The 21,949-nt window shown below is 46.0% G+C and overlaps 1 protein-coding gene across 5 annotated transcripts in view; it reads left to right on the top strand.

Annotated features, from left to right (window-relative positions):
- Positions 1-134: 134 nt before the first annotated feature.
- The window catches only part of DPF3 (double PHD fingers 3), a 170,606-nt gene continuing 148,791 nt past the window's right edge, over positions 135-21,949 (top strand). For 3 of the 5 annotated variants that reach the window (XR_014585388.1, XM_083839354.1, XM_083839353.1), the window contains exon 1: positions 135-291. Coding sequence is in view for 3 of the 5 variants with exons in the window: in XM_083839354.1 (XP_083695480.1) it covers positions 260-291 (32 nt within the window). In the remaining 2 variants the exon portion in view is untranslated. The remainder of the gene's footprint in view (positions 292-21,949) is intronic. The other 2 variants (XR_014585389.1, XM_083839358.1) reach the window with 1 other exon arrangement.

Below are 21,949 nucleotides of genomic sequence, written 5' to 3'. Positions count from 1 at the left end.
TCCCCCGGGGGGGCGGCGGGGGGCGGCGGGCCGGTGCCGGGGCGCGCTGCCCCTTTAAGGGCCGCCGGGCGCCCGCCGCACGGGCAGGGAGCGACCTCTGGGCTTTGACAGCTCCCCGCAGGACTCCCCGCGCCGCCGGCCCCGCCCCCGGCGCGCCATTGGCCGGCGGGCCGGCACGCCGCGCGCCGATTGGGCGGCCGCTTGCCCTGAGCGAAGCTTTAGAACTCCGAGCCCCAATATTCGGTTACATTGTAGCAAAATGGCGACTGTCATTCACAACCCCCTCAAAGCGTGAGTACCGCCCGGCGCCCGCCGCCGCCGCCGCGCCGCGGGGTGCGCCCCCCGCCGCCCCGCCGAGCCGCGCCGCGCCCCGCCGGGCCCCGCCGCTCCGCCCGCCCGCCCGCCCCCCGCCTCCCCCTGCCGCTCGCGGCGTGCGCCCCGCGGCACCCGCCGGAGCCCCCGAGTTCGTTCCCCGTGCGCTCCGGGGCTCGGGGGCACGGCGGCGGGGGGCGGCGGGGGGCCCCGCTGCGCGGCTCTCGGCGCGTCCCGCCGGCCCCCGGGGGTGCGCGCACTTGACAGCGTCCTGCGGGGCCGGGCTGGGCTGGCGGGGGGCGGCCCGAGGCGGAGGGGGGTCGGGGCTCGGCTCCGCCGCAGCCCCCCGGAGGAGTTGGGGCTCGCGGGGGGCTCGCTCCGGCGGCGGGGGCACGGCCGGCGCAGCTCGGTGTGCGCGGGGCTGTGCGGGCGGGGAGCGGGGAGGGAGGGAGGGAGGGAGGGAGGGCGGCGGGCTCGCCTTAAATGAATGACTCGGGCCCGCCGCTGGCGGGTTTGGGGCAGGAAGTCCGGAGGGCTGCTTTGCATATGCCAGGCTTTCGCTTTCCCGAGCGGCGGGGACTTGAGCGCGTCCGCGGCTCGGGGTCGCAGCGAGCGCGGGCGGGGAGCGCCCCGGGGCAGCCAGCGGGGAGGGGGACACCGGCAGGGACGGGGGCAGGTGCCGGTGCCCGGCCGTCCCCGGCCTCCCGAGCCCGGAACGGGAGCGGCCGCCGTCTTCTGGCTCGCGTCCTTTATTTTCCTTGTGGTCCGCGGCGCGCACCGCTAATCCCCGGAGGCATTAGGGCGAGGGGGATTTGGCCCCGGCCGTGGGGACAGGAGCTGCCGGAGCCTTGCCCGAGCGACTTCTCCGCGCACGGGGGCAGCGCTCTCGCTAACGACGCGGAGTACCTGCCGGGGCCGCTTCGTTTGCACTTCCCGGCTGCACCGAGTGGGTGTTTTTATGCCTTTGAGTTTTCAGAGATGAAATTGAGGCTGAGAGTCTCTTTTTTTTTTTTTTTCTTTGACTCAAGTCTCTCCGGCTGGAGTTGGAAAACCCCTCGGAGGTTTTTCCAGGGATTCCTGCCGCTGCCTCAGCGCGGAGGGAAGGGAGGGCTGGAGCTGGGAAGGGACCCGCACGGTCCCCGGCGGGCAGCGAGCTGCCCTCCCGCTTGCCGCCCGGCCCTTCGGTGGCACCGCACCGCGGCCAGCGGGGAGCGGGAGCGCAGGCCCCGCCGGCCCCGGCCCCGGCCCCGCCGGCCCCGGTCCCGGCCCGCCGCGCACTTCGGCAGCCGCCGGCAACTTCTCGCCCCGGCCGCTCCGCCCCGGGAGGCTCCAGCCCGCTCGCCCCGGGCCCTCGGAAGTGCCCGGCCGGCCCCCGGGAGCGGGAGGGGACCGGCGGGGGGCGCGGAGCCCCCGGGGGGAGCGGGCGCCGCCGTGCGGGCGGCCCCGCTGTGGGGCTGCCCCCCCGGAGGGCCGCGGGGACCCCCGCCTGCCCCCGCTGCGGTCGGGGAGGGCAGCATCAGGCCGGGTCCGATCCGTTCCCCCTTCCTCCCCGGGGGGCAGAGGAGGAACAATAGGCACCCGGTGCCGAGGTCGGTTTTCTCCCCGCGCCTCCCAAAGTACTGGCGCTGCGCGGGGTGCGTGTGGGGGAGTTGGTGCTGGCTGGCTGACACCATCTGTATTTTTTATTAACAAGTTGTTTAATAAAACATCTTATCATTTTCACTTATTCTTGAAAGTTGCTTATCGGGAAACAATACACATGTAAATAAATTATGCATGGGCTAAATTAGGACAAAAGCGGTAGGACACGTAATAGGGTGAAGGATGCAGTGTACAGTATTTTATCCTCATGTGTCCTTCCTGACAATGAAAGGGAGCTGAATGACATTTGCATTTCCTCTGTCTGCGTTTTGATTGTATCGCAAAACCCACAAACGCCCCCTACAGAAACTGGCCACACAAAGGTTTTGCTCTCAGATGGGGGACAATGTCGAGACTGAGAAATCCTAGCTCAGGTATCGAGCAGCTCCCCGTGTGTGCATGTGCATTTAAGTGTGTCCAATATGCAGTCTCTCCCCGGCACTTGGACACATATGTGGCCTTATTCATGCTAGGCTAGTCCCTCGGGGTAATGTATTCCAGTGTACCTGAACATCTGGGGGAATACATTAAGTAGAATAGCTCAGTCCCTTATCGATGAGGGGCACTTCCTTACATTCAGCTCGCCTCCTTCTCTACCTCTTCTCACTTGCCGCTTCTCTTTCGGGGCTTTCGTCCCTCTGCTGTTCTCTTCGCTTCTTCCAGTGATCCAATCAACCTGACACAACTGCCTGTTGTTTCTGCCGTTTAATACCTGGTTTACCAACACAGCGCTACAGGCAAAAATATTGGAGATCTAAGTTTAACCGACCTGGGAAACAAGGGAAAGGCAGTAAGTGTCTGAACAAACGCATTCTTCTTCATCTGTGGAAAAGGCAGTACTCAGACAGCTTTGGTGGAGCAGCAGTGGATTTGAAATGCTGGATTTGTTGGGCTGTCTTTTCTAGTAGCCTGAGTACTTATCTCCATGTTTTCTCTTTCCATCTTCTACTCCTTTGAATATCTTAATGTGGAGGTATTTGAGCACGGCAATAGAAGAAACAAATGCCGTTAAATAGTATTCTGAGTGACTTAAAATGTCAGTCAGAAATCTCAGTGGACTTTGTAAACATTAATTAATTAAACTTCTCAACACCCCTGCGAAGAAAAGATTATTGCCTTTGTTTTATGGACGACTAAACTAGGACAGAGTGGTTAAGAAACTTTCTAATTCAAAGATCGAGCCTAGAACACAACAGTTCGGCTTCCAGCCCTAGCACCTCGTCACGTTTTCCCCATCTCTGCCTTATTAGTGATGTGCATATGGTACCATAATGCATTTAATGTAATTAAGATCTTGTAATTTACAGAGTCTTATCTAGAAGCGGAGCTGATTTTCCCCCCACCCTTTCTCTGTCTTTACTCCCACAGCTGACTTTTATTTCAGGTTGTCAATTAAACGTACTCACTGCAACATATGTTAGGCTATTGCCTTTTCTGCGTGCGAGATTCCCTCATGCTGTAGCGCTCTGCCTGAGCGCGCATGAGAGGAGCTGCTGCCGCTGCGTAGCCTGGCCTCAGAGTAAGTAGCAGTGCCGGTGCTGGTGCTCTCCTGTGCTTTCGCTCCAGACAGCCCGTGGGGCAGAAGAGGCGAGCTGCACCCCCGTTGTGAGGCTGGGTCACCTACCTGCTGGCTGTGCTGCTGGACAGCTTTGATGTACGGGGAGAGGTTTATTCCCAGCCAGGTGTTTGGGGAGCGTATCGGTGCGGTCTGGTGTGTACAGCGCTGGAGCTGACCTTATAAGCCCTACCAGGCCTGTTCTGTGTCTGCGCTCCCGCTGCAAACAGGCAGCAGCGGGTGGTTTTCCAGTCACTGTGCCTTCTCAGATAAAACTGCCTTGACAGCCCGCTCTGGCCCCTGGGCTGCCAGTTGGCCATCCTTGTGATGAATTCTGTGGCATGAGGCACCTGTGGAAAAAAGGTTGGTGCTCACATCCTTGCTTAATGTCAGCATCAGACCAGAGTAGGTCTTTGGGTCTTGTATGGCAAGAGTATTTCGTAAGTGTTAACTTGGGCTGGAATTCAAGCTGGGGACTCAGAACTGTTTCCACATCCTGTTACCCACCCCTGAAACAACGCTATGTTGTGATTAAGTGCTTGTGAAGACTTATATATATAGATACATACACATATTTTTTTCCCCTGAATGTTGTTGCATAAACATCTGGTTGCTAATTTTTAGTATTAAAGTGAAAGTATAACGTGCTGTGCTTTTTTCAGCAGGTGGAAGCAGTGAAATAGGTGGACAGTTAGGTTGCCAGTTCAGTGTTTACAAGTGATGTGAAGGTGATTTTAATGTGGCTTTGTAGAAGGGAGTTTTCTTCTGCTTGACAGAACAGGGTTGTTGGATGCATTAAATCATGTACCAAAATCTCTACAATGTTTCCAGTATGGCTCTGAAGTCACTTAAAAACATAAATGAGCCCTACTGTGACAATTTCAAGTCAAAACTGTTGCCCACATGAACGCTCTCTTTTCTGTATCCCAGCACCAGTCTTCAGAGAAAATGATGGATGAATGTTTTTGTATTTATGCAGGGAAACATGAGCATAAGAACAAAGTTGGGGTGAGAGGGGGAGGAGAGAAGCCAAGTTATGAAGACCTGAGGATATGCTGGTTTGAATATGGGAGAGTCTGATAAATATGTTACTAGTTACAGTGTTTTGTCTGGTTGCATGAGTAACTTGTGCATGATTAGTTGTTGTAGGTCTTTTGTAATTTTGTTTTGTTGGTGTGGATGGATGGAGCTTGTGCCATAAAATTGTCACTGAAAAAAAAAAAGATTTTTAAAACATGCTATTTGTGGTGTGTGAAAGCAATGTTGAACTATCTGGGGTGGGCTACAAAGAGCCAAAAATATGATTTTTTTTTTTTTTGGAGGGTGTAATCATTTAAAGGTAAGCATGTGTCCAATGGTCTGTGTTCGTGACACCCATTAGATTGGATTCACAGTGTACTAATGGGAACAGCTCACCAGAGCACGCACGAGCACGGCACATGAAGCGAAATGGGGTTTTGTCTTCAGAGGGAGTCGTGGTGGACTCTAGTGAAGGTAATGTGGCTCATCTGTTGTGCAGCCTAATGAAAATTAACTTCCTCCTCTGCTTTCCTGAAACTGCAAGTGTGGTTTTCTGGGGTTGCTCTCAAGAATAGACCTTGTCCATCTCGTTGGCTGTGCCACTGCTGTCCAGAAATGAGACATTCCAGTGTGTTTGTCTGGAATAATGCATCTTTTAGAATTATCATTTGCTGAGACTGGTGTTTTCTCACTCTGGTTTGCCTTTCATGTCAGAGCTGAATTTCTTTGCTTGGTAGATCAATTTTACAATCTTGGTATTTATTCTGGGCTCATCACTGTGTTGTCTCTGTATGTGATGTTGCCTTGAGCAAGAACAATTCCTGTATTGTTTATCCCTGAGGACTTGTAGGAGTAGAACGAATCTGGCTTGGGAGCTGAAGATATTTTTCCCGTTGGACAAACAGACCTCTGATCTGAGGATTCCCTGGCCTGGGTGGCATGCTCCCTCATGCAGGGAAGCAGCATTGAGGCAGCGTTGCTCAAGGTCTGTTCTGAGGGCTTCATTAGGACTGTGCTGCTCTTCTGGCTTTGCCTGGGAGTTTTGCCCAGGGTGCACAGACTGAGGTGTGTTAATTGCTTCTTTAGTGCCAGTCCCAGTTTTACCATTGGCTTGTTTCTTTTAAGAAAAGTGATATCATCAACATAATCTAGGAGAGAACATACCCTTAAAATCCATCTTTAGCAACTTTTGTCAGGTGGAAGTGCTCCTTTCTTCTCTTCGTAAACTTCTCAGCAGTTTGTGGAACAATCCCAAATATGCTGGAGCACTGCGTGAAAAGCAGAAAGTGATTTTTACTTTCCAAAGAAAGAAGAAAACTGTCCACTGTATTTTTACTGTCCAAACTGAGTGACATGCAACAAATAGCATAAGTGACTGCTTGAATACTGAATGTTCAAAATTCTTATTTATTTTTAATGGCCTAAATTATTAGAAATACCGTACTTTTTTTCCTATTGTTATATATGGTTTATTTCCCAGAAGAGCATATTTTAACCACAGATTCCCAGCAGATGTCTCGGAGAAGAATAATGCAGTGTCTCAATAGCTGCTGGCAAATATCCTTCTCACACCCCCATCTCCTCCGGCATGGGAATAGCAGGGGTATGTCAGCACGTGTCTCGGTTTTCAGGTTACCTGCTTGAGCCAGGTGCAGCAGGAGAGCTGTAATTCCAGCCACATGGAAGGCTTTTCTGGCACCCTGGCGCTGTCTGGGGGGAGGCTTCGCAGGGAGTCACCGGAGGAGTGAGAGCAGGGCAGGGACGGGTGCTGATGAGTGTGTGCTGGGTGGCTGTGATCAGCAGCGTGTGCTTGCCAAACCCTGACTCATTCATTTTTCGTTCTGCTGAGCTATAGCCGGGAGAGTCCCCTGCTCAGGTGCTGGTGGGGACACTGACTACATCAGTGTTGTTCTTCTGGGGAGAAAGGCTGGAAGTGACATTTAATATTGCAGTCTCTTGTGACAGAGCTGATCCAGCCTGACTGAGGCTCATCTCGCCATTCACGCAACACTGTGAGTTGTATCGATCTTTGGCATCTGATAACGCTGCCCTTGCTTTCTGATAATTTTTATAAATCACAATAAAATGTCAACTGTAGGGTGCATATTAAATCTAAGTATGCCAAAGAAAGAAACTCCAGATACTTTAGTTTCTCCCCCTTGCTTCTTGCCAGATGCCCCGTCATTTTGGCTCCTGCACATGTTGTAAAGGGCGCTCTGGCTGGGGCAATGGTAAGTTGTTATTTATGCTCCTGAAGGTCTCGGTTAAGACATTGCACTAAATCCTTTACAAACACATGGCTTAATGGTTCCTGCCTCGTAGGGCTCAAAAATCTAAATAGGTTGGACAGTGCGAAGAAAATCAGGTGCAGAGCAGTGAAATAAGGCCATGTCCCGAGCTGGTTAATTCCAGTCTGCCCTACCGCATCAGCTGGCAGTGCTGATTTGATCTGATCAGATGCGGGCATGCTACTCCTGCCAAAACACAAAGTACAGTGCTTATGCTGCTTTTATGCTTTGGGTTGGCTTCATGCTAGCCACAGGAAGATAGATTATGCCTGTTGGAACAAAATTACCTCTTCGAAACATTCTGAGTGTTTTTCATGTTTTGGAAGAGTGAGTGACTGCCAGTTCAGTGCTTTGTGTCACACAGCTCTGGAGTTTTTGGTCTGGTTCTAGCAATTCTGCAGTTCCTCGTGTTTGGTGTCTTGTGGATCCACAGCCTAAAGTGATTAGTCAGAGTCGGCAGAAAAATTGAAATGGCTGGAGTTAGATCTCAGGTAGCTCGCTGTCCAGTGAACTGTGTTGTTGGGAAACTTATAATGGAGACAACAGAGTTAATATTATTTCTTCAAGGGAAAATTAATATTCATATTTCCATTTCCTTCAAGAACAGTGCTAAAGAAAGTAATCCATGGATTTGTGACTTTTCAAGTATTTTGGCCTCCGTACAGTTTCCTGAGAGATTGCCAATGATGGGGACAAATAAGTTTTTTTTGTTTATGATTACTTTACTTTAAAACCGATGCAATCTGAATAAGGAATAATGGAAACAGTGGGTCAGAAGGATGTTTTACTGCTCATCTCCTTTGGTCTTGACCATGAATAAAAACTGCATCATGCCTGAAGCTGCTGTCCTGTTGAGTGTTGTGATAAATCACACACCAGAATCCAGTATCAGAAATTTTAACATGGGCCCACTTATATCTACAAGTTGCCCTGACTGCTACTGCTTTTTTTTTTTTTTTAAGGGATTTTGAATACTGTAGGTTTCTGTGTTTTCTATGGACTCCTTATCCTTGCAGTTTTCTCTTTGTTAGCATATACCTGATGATGCGAAATAGGGAACAGATCAGGAGCGCAGCTCCAATTCGTAGCTCAGCACCTTTTATAGCTGGGCTGGGGCTAGTGCTGGCTAACAGGCATGTGAGACGTGCTGGGAAGACTCCACAGTGAGGAGTTTCTCCGCAGGTGTGGTTTGATTGCAGCATTGAGATACTTCTTTTACTGCTTCCTCATAACTGACTGACTCCCAGACTTCAGCTTTTAGAAGGGCTTTTCCAAAAAGGCACGTGTCCCTCTGTTCATTTTGGCGACGTTAGTCCCCAGGGATCAAATGGCACGTGGATGAATGTGATGGTAATGCCTCCCCAGGTAGAATGGGGCCTCAAAGACCTCTCCCTTCTCTCTCTTCTCTTACACTGATAGAGTTGAATAGGAACTTCAGCAGGTTAGCTGGTGTTACGTTGATGGCAAACAGGCATTCCTGAGGTCAAAATCCAACCAAAAAATATTGATGGGGAAATATGTGGAAAACCCTTCCCAATTTCATGTCACCAGCTCTGATTCATTGTTGCTGATAAGCTCAGCTAAATGTTTTATCTTTTCTTAGCTTTCCTCTCCCCCGCCTCTCAACCTCTTTCCCCCATTGACCTCTACGAGCACAGCCCTAGCTGTTGATTTATCAGGGCAGGCTAGCTCAGCACTGTGTGGAGATTGCTTTTAATTAACTCTCTTCGTTTTTTCCAACCTTCAGGGAGCAGCAACCCTTTAATGATTTTAATATTTTATCTGGATTTATATCCACCTTATGTGTTGTTTGTTGCTCTGCTTCCTCACATGTTCTTCTTGAGTCATTTCCCAAAATGAAGTGTTTGCTTCAGGTCCATCATGCGGGATGAGGAGGAGTGTTTTTAATGGCATCTGGACTGGGAGAATTGGACTCTCTGTGATCTACCACGGCATTTTGGAGGAGGATGGGGAGTTTGAGGTGATGCATTTTGGTGCTGTCTCGGAGCAGGACTCACTGCAGTGTTCTGCCTCAGTGTGCAGGGAGCGGCAGCTTTGTTTCGTGGTTGCAGCATGGCAGATCAGAGCCTACCAAATTAAATCTGACCCCTGACTTGTTGTCATGGTCAGAGTCACAAGCTAATTTTCACAGCCAGGTATGACTCTCGTGCTAGTCAGCTTGAGTAAAGGAGGCACTAATGTAATGAACTGTTGCTAAAATGTAGTTGGCTTCTGTGAGTACAGGTCAAAATGGAAGTCCCTGTTTACCAGCAAAACCACTCTGCCTACTGTGAGTAACTCTACCAAGTGAGATTTCTTCAGCCTGATCAGAAAGCATCTATACAAAACTTCTCCCACCTGGAATTTTCTGTTTACATATCCTACAGTGAGGATTTCGGGAGGTCCAGGATAAAAGAATTAGGGAAAATATGTTAGTTATAATATTAAACATGGCATTTTCATGCCAGAGGAGGAAACCACTTTATAATCATGCTCAAAGTAGCATCACAATCCGGTTTGTGGGATTATTTTCTCTGTTCCTCTCATGGGAGGAATGACTTGCACTGAGTGACTTTGTTAGGGTTGCACTGTCAACCACTGACAGAACTGGATGTTTAGTAGCTGCATTTCTCTGCTTTTGGTGTTGAGTGTTGGGCAGTGTATGAATGTGTGTTGAAAGTGCATGGGAATTCTTCCTGGGTAGCAGTTTGATCCAGCTGAAATTAGGGGCATGAAGTAAAGTGAGTTAAGACTGTCTGTCTGGTTCTGATGGAAAGAGTCAACAGATAAATGTTGCCAAACCATCCTTTATAACAGTGGTTTATGCCTAGAGCAAAAGCATCTTTTGGGGTGCAAAGATTGTACCACTGAAACAAACCAGATTACAACCAAGTGCTAAGTAGTTAAAAATATATTGCCCTTGCAATTCAAAATACACATGCTGCACACCAGATAGCCTGTTCGGTATAATTCATGCATCGAATTCAAAGTCATTGGTGTGAGAACAGTTTGACTCCATTTATTTTACAAGGCTACTTATAAGTATGTGTGAGTGTATTTAAAGCCCATTTGTTAAAATGGCAAAAGAAATTAAGAGGTTCCCAGATCTAGTCCTCCCTTACTGAGGGAAGTAACTCCGAGGTGCTAGCTGAGAGGATCACGATCGTTGGTGCTACTTAGGGAAATGCTGGCAGTGCATCACTGCATAAGATCGTGTATGTCATCTGGTCTGCGGTTTGTGTCTGTTCTGTCTTCCTCTGCAGTACACTTTAATTTTAAAAAGTAATTATTTGGGTGTATTTTTTTTCCCATGTTGTTGCTGCGATTCCTCAGTAACTAACTCCTGGCATTCTCATCTGACCAGATTGCAGATGTATCTGCTTCAGGTATTCATTCTGCTGAGTTGATCTGAAAGTAAATTCCCTCCTCCCCTCTTATTAGCTTTCTAGTTTTGTTTCCATAACTAACTTATCCACAAAATCCAAGGGCTAGGAGAAGCTGGCTCTCCTGATAATGTCTTCTGAATTCCTGACTGCTGAACACACAGCATGCGAAGTCAAAACCCGTCTGGCCCTCACAAGGCAGTCTGTTTCCCAGGCTGTTGTTAGCAGCTACCTTCTCCGTGCACCCCTCGGAGGGGAAGAGGAGGAACAGATGAGGGGTGAGCACTCTGCCTTTGGGAAAGGCTCTGACCTGAAAATGGATTGCAATTCCAGCCGAATGGTTCCTTCCCTTGGTAACAGAATTGCACGCCTGGGCTCTGAGCTCTTTGCATTAATTCCACCTCTGCTAAACTTTCCCAGTCAATTAACCATGTCCATCTCCTGCTCTAGCAGCCACACGTGCCTTTTCTGCCGCAGCAGGGTTTTGGAACAGTAACTCCCTGCAGCCTTTGCTGCAGCAGTTTTCCTCCAGCAGCTTCCCTCAAGCATGGTTATCAATTAGGACCTGTCAGGTTTTTCCCGCCGATGCATCTGTTTTCAGGGCTGCAGGACTCTGACCTTTTGCTTCTGTCTTTATAAATACTGTTTTTTCCAAGAGGGGCCAGCTCAAATGCTGAGTGTTACATCTTTAGGCTGATACAAAAGCTACGTGAAAATTTCAGTCTTAATCTGAGGGGATTCTGATGAACGTGGATATTTCTTTTGGTTTCTGTCATTGTGCTTCCCTTGGGTTTTGGTTTTGCATGTCAAAAAGGCCCCATTAGGCTGACCAGTAGTTCTCATGGGGTGTTGCAGGCAGCACCCACAGTTCAGAGATCTCTTCTGAGTGGGTGGCCAGACAGAATAGGAGAGCAGCGTGTTCCTGGAGGGTGAAGTGGCTGGGAGGTGCTCACCTACGGGCTCTGAGGTAGACTTCCTCCAAAAGGCTCCCGCATGCACCTCTGTGGCTGGAAGAATGGTTCAGACACTGTCACTGGTGATCTCTTGGCAAAGTGCTTAGGGGACAAAAACAGTAGCTTGAAGGTGATTTTCTTGCATGCTGTGCTGTCTTCAAAGCTCAGGTTGAGCTAGAGTGCTTCTTAAAGCAAGAGACTGCTTAATATCTTGCCCTGTGTGTGTGGGTGATCCTGGTTAGTGGATAGGTATCTATATCATAAAAGCTGCCATCCCAGTTGGCACTAATTGGTTCCTATGTGGGTGCTTTCAGATGAGAAGACAAAGACCAAATTGGCCACAGAGGCTCAATTAAGAGAAGTGTAGGTTTAAAAGAAGGTTCCTGGGTCTTATGTCCAGTCCCCTGGTACCATGTCAGATAATCTCTTTCATAAACTGAAAAGTCCTTGTCTTAAATCCCCACTTGGACTGTTTGTTCCCATTACTCCTCTTGGGAGGGTTCCAGAACCCACTGCTCTGATGGCTGGAAATAGCATTTTAATCCCTAGCCTAGCCCTACTTGTGACCAGTTTATACCCATTTGTTCTGGTGCCAGCATGGAGTTGTTCGTTTAAATAGTATTGCTCCCTCCAAGTCTTCCTCTCCACTGTCATGCGTTTGTATGGTAGTGTTACAAGCCCTCTCGGCCTTTGTTTTGATAAGCGAAACTATCTGTGCTCTCTCTTCCTTTCCTTTGATCACCAAAGTATTTATTGTTTTTACCTTCTCTACTTCAGCTTGGATTACTCCCATTTAACTTGATTGAATGTGGGTAGACAGTGTCAATGTTCCAGGTGAATTTTTGTCAGTGCCCTCTCCAAAACTTTACCCCTTCTGGGAGCATTTTGCATTTGTTTGCCGTTGTACTGTGCTGGTCATTCAAAGTCATCCTGTGATAGACTGATACTGTTATGTTTTTTCTGTCCTTTTTCAACTGTTGTTGTCGAGGAGATATCTGCAGGGTGTCAACTGAAATTTGTACTAAATTCACTCCTTCTAATTCTTGCCCGTTATTCTTAACTTCCTGGATGACCCTTCAGCTTGTGTAAGTGGCTAACGTTTATCAGCACACGTACTTCTTGTGCCAAGGTCATTAGCAGAAATATTGAACAAGATCAGTCCCCAGACCAATCCTTTCTGGAACTCTGTAAGTAACCTCCCTTTGGCCAATTACTTTCTCTCTCAGGATGTTAACTGTGTCCAGTCCTCTGTCAGTAGTTTTTCAGTCATATCACCATTTTGTACTCATCCTCATCTTCCCTGTTTTTGGTAACTTCTCATGTTTCTTTTTTCTCATTTTGTGATTGAAGAACTTGATGTCTCTAAATTCAGGCTCATTTAGCTTTGCTGCAATAATTTGCAAGGTTTTAGAACACTTAACAAAGAAATAAGAATTTTATTTTGCTTGCTATGCTACAGTAGTGTAGTACTAACCTTAATTTTCAGTATCTGCCTAAAGAACTTGCCAGTAGATGTATGATTTCATGTTGTAGTTCTTGCTCAAAGATTTTTCAGAGTTTGTGTTTTAGCTGCACAAGTGTCTGTGGCTTCTATCTCAGTCACCCCACTAAAGCACGAGCACAACATTCCTTTAGCTCTTGGCCTGTACCTATGTTATGTTTAATCTAAGTACCGTTCTCACTGCAAAACAGCTGATCTTTCTTTGATCACTTTTGTTTTGATGTCTGAAGAATATTACTGTTTCTTAATAGCTTTCTCAAGTTCCAGCTCTTGACTTTGGCAATTCTCCCTTTATCACTCTACTTCCTGACCTTTAAGATTTTTTTTATTTTTTTCTATAACTACGTCTTTCTGTTCCTGAAGGGTGTATGTTTTATTCTAATGTCCTTTTCCAAATATTCAGCCAATAACTTCTCCAGTCTTTCCATACGAGTTTCAAACAATTTTTGCATTTTTGTCTTAAAGAAATTCCGCAAGTTCTGCTGTATTCCACTCCTCCCATGCTTAAAGAGCAGGTTTGAAGCACTCAAAACCAGGTTCAGAGTACTTTGGTGAGGGGAAGTGTACAATTTTGTACCTATTCTTGGACTGCAGAAGACTGAGGCCATGCTGATCTAGGGCAAGCAGAAGCAATTCTGTTTAATATTAAGGTATTTCACTTAATTAGTTCATGCCTAGATGTGGCTTTTAAAAGTTCAGCAATATAAAACTATGTTGTTTCTTTCTTTTGCCATTAAGTAAAAACCCCAAATGAGCACCATAAAGTAATTTTTTCTTAAAGGACTTTGTTCAATTTTTTTCCCCTGATGTTATTGATCTTATTCAGAGAAAATTGTGTGTATGCAGAATATATATATATATATATATATATATATTTGTGTATGTATAATATAGGAAAGAAAGAGTGTACCTAAAGGTGGTGCTTAGGAAAACATGATATTGTTTGTTAGTCAGTGCCTTGCCATTTTAGACATTTCCATACACTTCCTACTGATTTATAGCAGCATGTGATTCAGCTCTTTCCTATTGGTCAGTTTCAAAAACCTCATATAAATTGTTTTTTGTTTGTTTGTTTTTTAATGAGAGAAGGCTCTGGGAACTTTTACAGTATTACAGCACTCTTTGGATCAATGCGTATCCCAGCAATCCCTTGCACAAATGACCTAAAATTGTGTGATCAAACCTCTTCTCCCCTCCCCATCCCTAGAGAGATATTTGTAATTAGATAAAATGAGGACAGAATATGCATAAGTATCTGTTATGCTGGGATTCCTGCCCAGAAAGGAAACTAACGGCCTGAGCTGGTCATAATCTTGTGCGCCGTGTATGCTATTGACAAAGCTATGCCTTGAGAATGCTGGGAGTTCAGAAGCAGATTTTGGCTGCTTGTCTTTTGGTAACCTTTTTTAATTGACTGACTGTTTTCCAGAACAAGTGGAATTACACATCCTATATTTTACTCATTGTTCATTGTCAGGGACATTTTGCTTGTAGGAGAGGGCCTGATTCACCAATCTCATGCTTTATGCAATGGAAGTGAGCATAAGTTACTGCTTCTGTGGTTTGGAAGTGCTTCACGTTCACTTTGCCCAGATGTAAATGACCACATGAAGTGCAAGACAGTGGAGATCTGGGCCTGGAAATGCTGTTGGTTATTTTTTTCCTTTCCATCTAGCAATTGCTGCTTGTCTCTGATTCTTCGGCAGAGGGGACTGTGGTGTTCTGAGAGCGAGTTCTGCTCTCTCGGCTCAGACTAAGAAGCCTCTTTGAAGTCTGTGTGCCAGGGTGTCCCATCCTGTGATGCTGTGCAGTGCGAGAGGACCAGATAGGTGACAGCTGGTGTCAGCTCACCCGTCACGAACTTGTCGTTTTTTAGTCCTCTGTTAGAGTTGTGGTTTTGTCTTGTGACTTACCTGCAGCGAAACGCAAATCTGTCAGTCTTCCTCAAATAGCCCAGTCATTGGCAAATCCATTGATGAAAAGTTTTACTTGAACAGATGGGCAGTCTGTGCTCTAGCCTTTCTGTCTTGCTTTGTTTCAATGTCCATGGGGTAAATGTCGGTGAAAGTGAGAGAAGCCTTTTGATTAAAGGAGAGGCAAGGTCACGTAAGAAGCATGTCCTCCTGCATGTTCCCAAGGAAGGTATCTATCCAGCATTTCCAGTACTCTGCCCAGTGCAGCTAAATCAGGAGGTACGAGAGCAAAGGCTATGCTGAAAGGAGATTCTTTTTGCTTCTTGTGATTATGTCAAGTTTGGCATCTTTTTTAACTGAGGAAGGTTGGTTTGTTCTCCTTCTCCACTCATAGTAATTTGCAGAGCAGGAGATTTGGGATGAACCTCGGTTTGCTGTGCTTACAAGGGAGCAGGAGCTTCTGTGGCTGGACTGGAGGACTGGAATGTGTTGTTTCAAGACACTGAATGTGAAAAAAAAACACTCTGGCTTCATACAGACTATGGTTTTTGTTTGTACTCAGCCAATGTGATTTCACTGAAGTCCAGAAAGTTGTGCCAGTATGAGAGACGAATCAAGTACGTGTTATTTCAAGACAGCCTTGCTACCAGAACTAACAGGAAAAAAATCTTTAAAAAAAAATTTTTTTTCCCCTTAAATTTTTAGAATCTCCGTCCCTGTAGGATATTCAGCAGTGCCCTATGCTTATAATTCGGGAGCAGCTGTTGCCATTAGCTGCCACCTAAGAGATCTTTAGCAGAAGCCTATAGCTTACCATGCAGGACAGGCAGCAAGATGACTTCTTAGTAACAAGGATGGGTCTGAACAAAATCCTGGATCTCAGCACTTCTTGCGAGCTTCGAAGACTGAGCCTGGATCTGAAGTTAAATGTCTTTAATGGACAGGATCCAAACACCCACATGCTTTGGCAGAGCTCAGATACAAATTTTGTCTACCTAAAGAATCAAGGTTCTGTTTTCATGTAGATTCGTCTACTAGTGAGAAGCAAGGGAAGGGATAAGACAGAAAATATGACACATTGGCAAAATTGTTTTTCAATACTATGTTTTTCAAAGTTTTTTCCATGAGGCGTCAGCAGCTCTTAAAAATCGCAGGGAAGAGAGTACAGTTGTCAATGAGCCAGAACGGTTAAATGCTTTTAAATATTTGAGTTGGGTTATTCCTTCACCTTTCTTTCTCACAAACATGTCTGGTAAAACTCCAGTAATGAAAACACTTGCTGGGGGGGGATAAAATCCTTTTCAGCAAGTAGTGACGGTGACATTTTAATCATATCATAACAACACTGTTAGCAACGGTTTAGGTTTGGCATTGAACATATACACAACATTTGTTCTTTTATACAGTATCGGTATTACATAGTAAAAATAGCACAATTGCAAAACTCATTTGTCACCCTTGTGCCAACTTTGTTCAGCTGACAGTTGCTGTTTGAACTTTTTAAAGCAATGTTTCATCCATATGTTAATACCAACTGTACCATGAAGTCTCTGCTTTCAGCTGATCCTCCGGTGCCCTACAACCATGCACGGTAGTTACTTCCCACTTTGGGATACCTGCAAAGCCATTGCTGCCAGACAAGCAGTGCTCACTCTGGCTGGTTCTGTACTTTGAGCTGGTAAAGAGCAGTCTTGAGATAGGCAGCGGGAATCTTTCTTCAGCTGCTGTAAATTTTCCAGCACATTCCTATGCAGAAGTTTGTTATAGCCACTTAGCTTCACTGAGCCATTTCAGGATGGTGCTATTCAGAAATTTTCATCTTCCTAGTGGGAGATTTGGAACTACTCTGCAATGTTTTGGATGCTGTATATTCTCCCTGGTTATTTGCTGCTGGTGATGGATGCTTATTATATAATTCTCAGTTCAATTTTATAGCAGGCTTTTGATTTTCAAAAAGGAACAAAATCATGAGGGCAAAAACAAGACTGAGGGCATCCATCCATAAACGAACACTGTAAGTGGTGCTACGTAGTAACAGGTGGGCAGCTGGCAGGGAAGTCTCCACTGGCTCATGCTAAACTAGTTTTGGTTTAACAAAACCAAGGATGCCAAGTATGGGAGGAGGGAAGAACTCTCCCCAGGTCAAATGGTGCTCCCTTGGGTAGTTACAAGCAGGGAACAAGCTGATGTACAGATATACCTGCTGCTGCATCATCCCACAAGGTTGGAATTCAGCTGGAATAGGCACAAATAGACCTTATTTCAAAGCCTTTTGAATTCTGCCTCGTACCTACTGTTACAATAAAACCACACTTTATTTTAGGAAAGTTGTTATTGTTTTCTGTATTTACTTCTGTAATGGTTTCTCAAGGGTGGGGGAGAAACATGCAGTAGGTAGGAGTGAATCAATATGTAAGAGTTTGTGTTCAGACCAGAACCTGAACCCAGAGTGGGGAATCGATGGGATTTCACCCTGGGGAGGACATCAAAGGGGATGCACCTTGAGACACCAGAGAGGAGCCAAAAGTGCAGCTGGTCCCTGAGAATTGCCTTTTACCTATAAGCTACATGGAGAGGTTTTGTTTTCTGACAGGCCTGTTTGGAGTTTCACTCAGCGTTTCCTTTTACATATTTATAAACAATACTACAGTGAACTTGATTGTCATGACTGATACCAGACCCATGCTTATAAAATTGCATGACGGTCCTTATTTGTTCCAAGATACTGCTAAACAGAGTCCTGGGGTTGGTAGACCTTTGCTTAGCTGGAGATTGTTTGAAGGGTGATGGACGGTACTTCATAATAAACTGTAGCTAAGCAATGGGGGACGGTGCTTGTGTGAGACATTTCTTCTTCTGGTTTAAGTTGGCGGCACATTTATATAGCAGTACAGGTATTGCCTACTCTGGTTGCACCAGTGCTGGGACCACAGATGCCTGCACTCTGAGACTTGGTGCTGCTACAGGTAAATGCTGCGTTTTGCCTTTCTGAGGGTGAGGGGCCAAGGCCAGTGCTATTCTGGTAACGGGGAAGGAGAAAGTAGGAAAAGCTGGAATGGAGAACCAGGTGAGAATGAGGCCTGCTTCTCCTGTTCCTGCTGGGAGGACAGGAGGGATGGGAATGGTGCCAGCAGCTGGGGGCCAGAGCTTTCTTCCAGTGGCTGCCACTCTCACTCAGCAGCCACCACAACACTCAGCCTGGTTTCCAAATGGCTTTGATAATGTGGAAACTTCTAAAGAAATTAAACAGCCTTAGGAAGTCCTCTAGAGGCACAGTAGTTGGTTAAAAGCCTGGAAACGCAGGCTAGGAACAACTGGTCGTTTCCCTCAGGTTACCTGTGGATGCCCAGCTGGCTCAGTAAATGGGGCTGTGCTGCTTGATATCGGCATACAGTCTGGAAAAGAAAGTGGAGAGGGAGGTGGCAATCTTAGCTGGTAATACTAAGTATATTCCAGGTTGGGAAAACATAAGGTTGCTGCGAAGTATTGAAGAAGGACCTCATAAACCTGAATAATTGGGCTAATGAAACTGGTTGATTATGTTCAGGTTAGATAAATGTAAATTAGTGCATGTGGGGAAAAACAATCTCAAATTAACATACACAGCAGTAGGGACAGAACTAGTTACTGGCACTGAAAAGAAAGGTTTGGGAGTTATAATGGATAGTTTCACCAATATATGAACTTTGCATTCAATAGCTGGGAAAGTTGATAATAAGGTAATAAGAAAGAAAGGAGGAGAGGCAGGTTGAATGTTTGGTTTCTTTCCTTTACATAATAACTCCTAACATCATTGCTATGACACTATATAGACCCAAGTTTTGCTGCATGTTAAGTAGCGTGAGCAGTTTGATCTCCTTATCTTGAAAAGGATACAAAAAGCTCAAAGATGTGCTTAGAAGGAAACAAGGATGATCAAAAGAAACAACTTCTGTATGAGGAGGTGCTAAATTGATTTGGGTTTTTCAGTCTGTAAAAAGATTTCTGAGGGCTACTTAAGAGAGATTTATAAGATCAGGAGCATCATGGCAGAGGCAAATGGGATGAATGTTCACTCTTTCCCTTGAAGCTGGAAGTTAGGACATCAAATGAGATTATCAATGGTCTGGTTCGAAATGAACAAAAGGACATTTTTCCACAAAATATCAAATAAAGCTGTGGAATGGGATATACGGGGTGTTAAAGTGAACCTAGATCCAAAAAGTGTCAGCTTCACGGAAGAAAAATCCTTCAATGGCTATTGAATACCAGATGTCTGGATTACAATTTGCTGGAGGTTGAGAGAATGTATTGGTGTATTTCCTGCAGAATATTACTCCATCCTGTCCGTATTTGGTGCACCTCCTTAGGGATTCCTTCTTGGCTGAAGTCTGAGACAGGGTCCTGGATTAGACGGACCTTTGGTCGGACCTGGTATGGCCGATTTTATATTTCAAGGGCTCTGGCAGTTACATAGTACTTGGTGTTGCAAGAAAGGCCTTGAGAACTTTCAAAATAAGAGATCCAGAAATGCAAGATGGAATTATGATTACTGGCTAAGTAACCAGAGCTTTATTTTGCTCTTTGCAACGTTTGCTCCTTCATGTCAACCCTAGGGGTAAATCTGTGTGCCAGTTCACCCAGGTCTTGCAACAACCTGAGACAACCTGTTTATTAAACATATGCTTTGGCTTCTATACAGAGGAAATGGCATGATCCAGGCTGGTAATGCAGAGACTTGCATTTAGTTTCTGCCTACACCATTGACTTTCAGTGTGTTTCTAGCCAAGTCCTTATTGTCCCTCCGTTTCCCTATGCCAAAGAATAAAACCCTTCATATCTCCCTTGAAGAGCAGCTTGAGATTAATGGTTGCAAAGTGCTAAGTAAGTGCTAAAAGTTGTGAGTGAATGCAAACTTTGTTTGATGCTGCTTTGTTTAATGGACATTGCAGTTAAGAAACTTGTTCTCTTCTGTGTCTGTTTATAGGCCTCTAATTCAGACTGGGTAAGAAGTAAAACCTATATTCATTCTCGAGGAAAAAATATGTTTGTTTTTCCATACTTACATACCCCCAAGCTAATGAATAAATAGTATGTCAATACTGTCAGGGTTAACACCTGGGAAGTCTGCAGTGACCTGATTCATCTAGAAGAAGCATCATTTTTTGTCCTGTCTGTCCTGTTGCAGTTTCTTCTTGTTTTTGTGCTCTCACTAGGTTGCTGTTTATGGGATGAATTTTCAAGTCATGTCTCAGATTCACAGTCACCATCGACCTTTGCACTTCCATGTTGCTCTCTTTCTGCTGCTGTGACCTTTTGCAGATGTGTTGTATAAGTTGTTTATAATGAAAGGCAGCTGATGGCACTTTCACATAAGGTGGTTGTCCTCTCCTTTGCTGTGCAGTAGCATACCTGAATCCTGATGAGAATGTGAAGAGATGCTCTTGTTCAAAATTAAACATATCAAAGGCCCTAGAACCTGCCTTGGCAATTGCTGCTGAGCTAGATGGTACCAGATTTCAAGGAGACATGGAAAAAAGTCTTGGTGTCCAGCTATTGTGTCCCAGGAAAGTGCTACTTGCTTAAATTGAGTTTCAGCAGAGAGGTGTGCAGCTGTGAACACTGTGAATTCACACTGTGATCTCTGACTGCTCTGCACATGTTGTAAAACTGCAATGGATTATGTAAGGCTTTTTCCTCCTTTGGACTGACTAAAATCTGGCAAGAAGGTGACTTGAATCTGCTTGGTTTCTGAATTTCTGGGAAGTGGTTTGATTCCTGGCTCTGTTTGCTATTACATCTGATTGCTGTCGTCCTCATGCTGCTCCAGTATAGTTGGGGTGTGTGGATATTTCAGCTCGGCCTTCTCTTCCCCACTTGCAAGTCCTGTGTCATTCCTGCTCCTAGGGAAGGAGGCCTTCTCATCTGCTGTGCTCCCACAGTGGGGCTCCTCCGCAGAAGACTGGTCTTTATGCAGGAGTTGCTGCTGCTGCATGTTTACAGAATGATTAATAATCACATATTGGGCCCTTGGTCAGGCACCTGTAGATGTTTCAAGGACACTCTACGCATCAGCTAGAAGATGTGAAAAGGTCCACCCTTAGTGTGCTAGCTGGGTATTAACACACCTCATCGTTCAGGAGGAAGACATCACGTTTCTGGGAGCTCTTTGGAGATGAAACACCAACTTTGGCAGTACAACCAAGAAGACCTACATGATTTCCTTTACTATGGGAATTTAAGTGCTGGGATTGCATCAATCCTCTGCCTCAAAGCTGTTACGGGTCAGGAAGTGGGGGAGAAGACCCAGGTGCTTGTGCAAACCTTCTCTGAGTTTCAGTAATAAATTTCCAGACACATTTCCCATGAAATAGCTAGCACTGCGTGGTTCCTACGGAGAACCTTACTGCAGTGAAAGAAAGTAGGATCTCCTGTTAATGTATCTGGTCAGTGTTTGTACGTGGAATTGTCCTGTTGGGTATCAGGGTAGTCACAATATCAATGCAAGTCTCCATCCCAAATGTGAAGGCAAGAGCTGTGTCATTGCTTCTTTATATTTTACTTTTTTTCCAACACTCCCTGATAGGTTCTCAGGACCACCACTGATGGCCACCAAGAAGTGTGTGGATTGCAGGGAGAGGCTCGTAGTAAAAGAAGAAACGGCATCCAGCAGATAGGGCTGTCTGCAAGCATGATCTGCAGAGCCACACTGAGTTATGTCGCATGGAGCAGATGCACACAGGGTGGTGCTAATTGGCAGTCCCTAAAAGCCATTCTCCACCCCCAGTAAACCCTGTCCGTCTCAAGATAATGCTCAAGTGAATTCTGCCAGTGCTCTGCATCTAAGATCACATTAGTAAGCGGTCCAGATCTAATACAACCCCCTGCACAGGTTCTATTTCATTCATGCAATTCATCTCGAAATTTGTTTCCACTTACACTCTAAGCCTCTCATGTGCTGGTTACAGGTATTTTTGATTTAGATAAAAACAGTTATTTGAACAACAGCCAACTAACTCTGTCTTGATTTTTATATAGTTTCTCTGTAAATTCTGTGTGAAGGCCACTGTGTCCTTTTGTTCTTTGCATAAGTGTGGAGAGGTACCTAAACACGACTTAGCAAACAGTTATCCTATGCAATGCAAACAGTAACTCTGGCCAAAGGGCATTTACCCCAGCCTGTGCTGCCAGTGATGATGCTCAGAGGGTGGTCCTGTCTCAGACTTCCCTTGTTAGCCTAGCTTTGCTTCTGATTGTCTGTGTATGTTGCACTGCTTCTTTGTCTGCCTGGTAACCAAAGGTATCCAGTTAAGAAGCAGAATAACTGATTTTAGAAAATGAATGAACAAACAAATGAAAAAAACAACAAAAACTCACCACACATGAAAGAAAACATCCAATCCA

Source organism: Anser anser, assembly GCF_964211835.1.
Source record: "Anser anser genome assembly, chromosome: 5".
Taxonomy (NCBI): domain Eukaryota; kingdom Metazoa; phylum Chordata; class Aves; order Anseriformes; family Anatidae; genus Anser; species Anser anser.
The sequence above is the reverse complement of the archived record's forward strand: the minus strand, read 5'-3'. Positions and strand labels throughout refer to the sequence as shown.